General features: G+C 37.8%; 1 protein-coding gene across 1 annotated transcript in view; it reads right to left on the bottom strand.

Annotated features, from left to right (window-relative positions):
• Positions 1–3,753, bottom strand: part of LOC122810618 — a 703,010-nt gene extending 699,257 nt beyond the window's left edge. The window contains exons 1-2 of the mRNA XM_044082194.1: positions 3,738–3,753; positions 3,322–3,401 (exon numbers count right to left, since the gene is read on the bottom strand). Of these exons, the coding sequence (XP_043938129.1) occupies positions 3,322–3,401; positions 3,738–3,753 (96 nt within the window). The remainder of the gene's footprint in view (positions 1–3,321; positions 3,402–3,737) is intronic.
• Positions 3,754–6,125: the final 2,372 nt, after the last annotated feature.

Raw genomic sequence — 6,125 nt, forward strand, 5'->3', positions numbered from 1 at the left:
GTCTTTCAGACTTCTTGTATGGTGTCCTGGAACAAAATCTTGCCAAATAATTATTTAGAGAGGGAGCAAAGAAGTTTACTTGAACTCCCCACATATGGATCAAATCCTAGAAGACCACTGATCTAGTTTCTGTCTTAGTCCTGCTCAGCTTATCTGCCACACAATTTACTTTGACAGAATGCAGGATGCCTCTGTAGTGAGATTCTGCTGTGAAACTATATCCCAAGCTAGCATGTCTGGTCTACAAAGGGGGTACGACCTGGTTCTCCCTCACTTGTTGATGTATCACGACTGTGGTATTGTCTGTAGCCACATAAAGGGGTCCCAGGGACCAAACATGGTTTAGAGAGTTAACTAGCTCAATTAAGGCATGCATCTCCTTGATATTTATGTGATTGCATCAATCCTTGGTGTGCCCCCCCCCCGCACCTTTATCCCTACTGAAACTGCTCCCCATGCAAAGTCCAGCATCTGTGGTGACTAACTGCTTTGTGGCAGGAAAGGAAAAAGGGGAATCTGGGTTTAAGGATATCTGCCGTCTCCAACCAAAAGATATCTCTTCTGACAAACCTCAGCACTGGGGGTTGAACAGATAAAAGGTGTTGATGCTGGGATTAAAGAGATTGCAGATAAAGGTGTACCTTTCTAATGTGAAGTCTTGCCAAGGATATCATGAGAATCATAGATGTCGTAAGACTCAAAATCCTGAGGTATTCCCTCACAGTTAGTGGAAAACCTTAGAAACAGATCTAGATGAAGATCTATTTTTTCCTGTGGAAGAAAAGTTCTTTGAACTGAGGTGTGTAGAATACATCCCAGGAGCATAATCTTGTGTGAAGGAGTCAAGAGAAACTTCTGAATGTCCTCTTAGAGTCCCAGTTTGTGTAAGAGACTTCACCCAAGATAGACATTCCTGACAGTATGAAATAGACTCTGCAAAGATAAGAAAATAACATCTAAATATGGAAAAATGTGGATTTCCTGCAACTTCAATGAGCTATAACTGGAGCGTGACACTTTGTGAATACTCTTGGTGCACTGGATAGTCCAAAGTGTATGGCAGAGAACTGATAATGTGATGCAGACACACAAAACCTTAAGAAACATTTGAAGTCTGAATAGAGATGTGATAAACATCTTTTAAGTCTAGTGTTGCCAGGAAACTTGAAAGAGGAAAAGGAGGTGAAGAGGTTGTGAAGTGACACTGTTTTGAATTTGGGTACCATCACAAACAGGTTTAGGAAAGAAAGATCCAGAACTAGTGGCCAAGAATTTTCTTTCTTTGGCACTAGGAACATCCTTAAATAAAAACTCAAGGAGGAATTGCTTCCATCACTCACTGGGACTGCATGTGATGAAGAACTAGTGGAAATGCCACTCTGATCTGCAGAATGAGGAAATGACCCCCTGGAAAGGAGGAATTTCCTCCCACTGCCATCTTTAACCTTGATAAATGATTTTCAGAACCCATTTGTCTGAAACTAACTGTTGCCAAAGAGAAAAAAAGAGATTCAGACTTTCTGGAAGGAAAAAGGGGTCAAGGTGGGAAAAGGTTCAAAAGGTCTCTTGAACAGTCACTCAAACCTGTTGGTCTGTCCTTGTTTTTCAGAAGCACAAGACATCTTTTTGGAACCCCCTTGTCATTTCTTCTTAAACATCTGTCGACCTGTACTTTGTGGAGACTGTTCATTCTGCTTTTTTTGCCAAAGCTGGATGACACAGAAATTCCAAAAAGACATGCTGACAAGATGAGGTGCACAATGTTAATCAAAGAAAATATGTTTTATTAAGATTAAGCGCTTCTGTCTGTATACAAATTGAATCAGACTTCTTCAATATCTGTTAAAAACAGTACCGAGTGTTCTATTTAAAGCAATGCAAATGATCACGTGACAGCTGACCCCTCTATCTTAAAAATAAATACATGTTTTAAAACTTTATCACATATACAAATAATCAGTCATTCGTGAGAGGAAATGACAATAAAAGTACACAACTCTATATAAAAAACATCTCTGAATTAAATTTAATTGTAACGACAAAATATGACAGAAAATATATACATATAAAAAGGTTTTCTTACAATTACTGACATTCCAAAACAGTTATCCAAACACAAAGCAGGGTTGGCCCTGCTTAGCTTTTGAAATCAAATTAGATCAAGCAACTTGTTTTTGTTTTAAACTTGACTGCCTACACCTGAAAAGACTTGCAACAGATATTTGCAACTCAACCTCCTAGCATTAATGGCACATTCAGTAGTAACTGCTACTGTTGTTAGTAATATTCTAATGTGTTTTCACAACCCCACCTCTAGGAGAAATATCAACTTTATCTATAATAAAAAAAAAAAAAAAAATCTTAAGTTCTCACACTGAATGAAATGTAACAACTTTCTTTGTTCTGATGCCCAGCTGCCTCTCTGTTTACCCACATAGAAGGCATCGTAAGAGACAGCTTGCTACGTAAATTACAGCTTTACGTTTACAATTACATGCTTCAAGGTAGGATATTGTCTGTGAGTGGTTGCCTACTATTACAAATGAGCCTACGTGAATACATTTACAATATTTATATGCACCACACTGACATTTTTTCCCTTTATTAGAAGCTATTAAAGTCTGTTCTTTCTTCTTTTCAAAAATCCATTTCAAATTCAGGCCTCTCAAAGACAAATTGATGGCTTGTTCCTAAAATCTTGGTGTTAGCCTCTTTACCACTGCATTTTTCCATTTTTTTTTCTAACAATTTCCTTAATATTTGCCCTACTATGCATACTTGGCAACCATAGTGTTAGAGGAAATTGATTTAGTGTCCTTTGACTAACTTCGATGTTACTTTAAAAAAAAAAAAGACTTCCCCCTCTTCTTTTTTACACCCTTATTAAATTATAACTTAAAATATAAGCAAACACACTAACAGAAAAGAAATCAAACCATTTAGCATTTTGTTTTCATTTAAATACAATACACATCATGTATATTTCCTTTGCCTACTATCATCAGTCCAACATTACAAAAAATTGCTGAATTCCTGCCTTCCCTTAAACCCCACTACTCCTCCTGTGTTCCACGGAAGATGGCTAGCTGTTATATCCTTGAATGAATATAAACCATACAGTTAAGGCTAGTGCAGCAATGATCAACATTATAAACATTTTAAGTTACCTCTTTTTGAAGCAGCTCAATTGTTCAGTGTGCTATAATGCAAGTCATGTCAAGAGATTAAAAGACTTGGAAACACAATATACAACATGTTTCCAGCACACATGCACAGATCTATGTGTAGGATCCAGAAAATTAAAAGACCTTGCATTATTACCTCCAAGTGTTGCTTTGCTCCCTGCATTTCACATTCATAGCGGTTTCCAATTACTTCTAAACACAATTCTCTGTAGACACCTGTGAAAAACAATGCACAAAATCACACTGCATAAAGCAAACAGCAAGAGTTCTAGTATATTACTGTGAGTACACTGCTAGAGTAATCTGAAATATTTTTCCACACTAAGACCGCCTGTTCTTCAAATCCAGAAACATACAGATAAGACCCCATTAAGATTAAGGAATGCAATAAAAAAATCATAACTGTACGTTAACCAATCGAGAAGTGTTAATTTAAATCATATATGCAAAGATGAAAAATGTGTTATGAAAAACAGCCATAGAAAATTTAACTATAACTTTTGTCCAACACATTCATACATTAGGACTATACACTGCAGGCATCTGCACTACATCTTCCGCATGTCATGCACGGTGATAGCGTACTGAAATAATCACAAAATATATGTTAAAGAAAGGAACCAGCACTTGCCTTCCAGATCTTTTAAACTATTCTGCTTAGTGCTGGCAAATTACCACAGTCCTGTAAATCAAGGATATTACAGTAAAACTTCTGTTGCTATTCCCTTATCCTAACACAGGACTCATAAAAATCATCAGAAGTACGACACCAAATCCCTTGATGTACTAAAAAACAAACTCTCAAGATGCAGTGTTATGATGAGTACTTCTACTTTTATTTCCAGTTATTATAGTTATGAAAGTAATTATAGTACAGATATTTGTCTTCATTAATTTGCTTTTTAGTACGATTGCAAAGCATTCCTAAGTTTTCAAGACAGTGAAGTGTTTTATATTTTCCTCCATTCTTTCCATGTTTTTTCTCTATCCTGCATTAGTATTCTGCTCTTTTTGGAGAGCCAAACCACATTATTTGTTTTCAGTGAAGGAGACCATAGGTGCGCTTTCACCCTCAGGTCAAATTATAACAGAGTAATCAGTTTATAGCAAATACAAAGCAATTAACACAGAGGTACAGAGTAGAACAGGTTTTCTTTCATTTCCTGAATTCAGAAACCTGTCAACCAGGAAGACTAAGTAACTGGCATACACAGTGTACACTACTGGTCATGAGAAAGGACTGTGGACAGGTTCCTATTAGCTAGTCAAACAATCAAAAGAGTGAATGTTCTTTGATCGACAGCTAATAAATTACACCACAAAAAGTCGAATGACCGGAGCAGCAATTTTTTCCCAGGGAAAAAAATCGTTGGGCCATTGTTGGGACTTCTTGGAGTTGGTATATTTAAGTAGGGGTGTGGGGGGGGCACAGCCCCCCACGTTGGGGGGTGTGGGGGTGAAGCCCCCACTTTATTTTGTTTGTGGATTTGTTTTTTGGGGTTTTTTTTTTTTTTTTTGGAACAGTGATTTTTATCCCCCTGGGGAAAAAAAAAAATCGCGGTTCCAGCCATTCAACTTTTTGTGGTTACGTCTATTAGCTGTCGATCAAAGTGCAGTTTCCTCCACTGTGGTACAATCTTGGAGTTGGTATATTTAAGTAGGGGTGTGTGTGTGGGGGGCACAGCCCCCCACATTGGGGTGTGTGGGAGCGAAGCCCCCCACCACTTTTTGTTTGTGGATTTGTTTTTTGGAACAGCGATTTTTCTCCCCATGGGGGGAAAAAAAAAATCGCGGTTCCAGCCATTCAACTTTTTGTGGTTATTTCTATTAGCTGTCGATCGAAGAATGTTTGCTCTTTTGAGTGTTCGACAAGCTAATATGAACCCCTGTGGTCTGCCTAGTAAGTAGTTCTTACGTGCAAGAACAACTCTGTCGGAGTGGGGTGTTAATTCCAGCACAGGCAGGTATGTATTTGAGTAGATGAAGTTAGTACATAAGCAAGGTTCTTCAAGTTACATTTGTTTACATTGTACAGAGAAAATTCTCAGTGAACATGTTTCGGAGTTGGCTCTTGTGGCAGAGCTTCTGCAGTATTAAGGTTGGATAAAGTGGCTACAATATCTGAAGTGAAAGAAAACAGAAAAAAACTGTAAACTAAACTTTCATATTATATTAAGGCAATAAAGTTAATACTTATTATAAAAAGTGATGGAGGAAGGACCACAGCGATTCAGGCCAAGATAACATGGGGAAAGTATAAGAACAAAGAAATGGTGAAAAAGTTTATGAATGTAAGTTGAAAGTAGGTTAGCAGGAGGTATAGTGATACAAAACCACAATAATACAGCGTACGTATAGAGCTGTATAGAACAAGGGTTTACTATTGTTTATTTGAACGGAAAAACATTTTCCGTTCAAATAAACGAACGGTAATACCGAAAGTAAAAAAAAATAACTTTCACAATGTCAAACGAAATGCTTGATGCATTTGACTCGATATTGTTGTCGAAACCACCACGTGATAGCTGTATAGGAGCTGATGTAAATCAAACTCCTATACAGCCATCATGTTTTTGCAGGGGAGCAAGCCCCCCCTGCACCCCCCACACCCCCCTACTTACATATTCTAACTCCAAGGTCGCACTACAGTGGGGATGTGGATGAATTTCCACTCCCCACTGTACAGCGATCTCCGTGCAGATAGTTGATTTACACTTATGCAAATGCAGTTGTGCATTCGCATAAGTGGTGTCGACTATACTGTTTGTGCATTCGACATTCTGTTTTTCGGCAGATTGCAGCTGATAGAATGTTGTTCGCACAAACAATAGTAAACCTAGAACAAGGTATCATAACATAGCACTACACTGATCAACACAATATAAAACCATCACTTAGTTACATTCATGGGATTAACCGGTATATACATCAAAACATTAA

Source organism: Protopterus annectens, chromosome 9.part0 (assembly GCF_019279795.1).
Source record: "Protopterus annectens isolate FY-2018-M chromosome 9.part0, PAN1.0, whole genome shotgun sequence".
Lineage (NCBI taxonomy): Eukaryota > Metazoa > Chordata > Ceratodontiformes > Protopteridae > Protopterus > Protopterus annectens.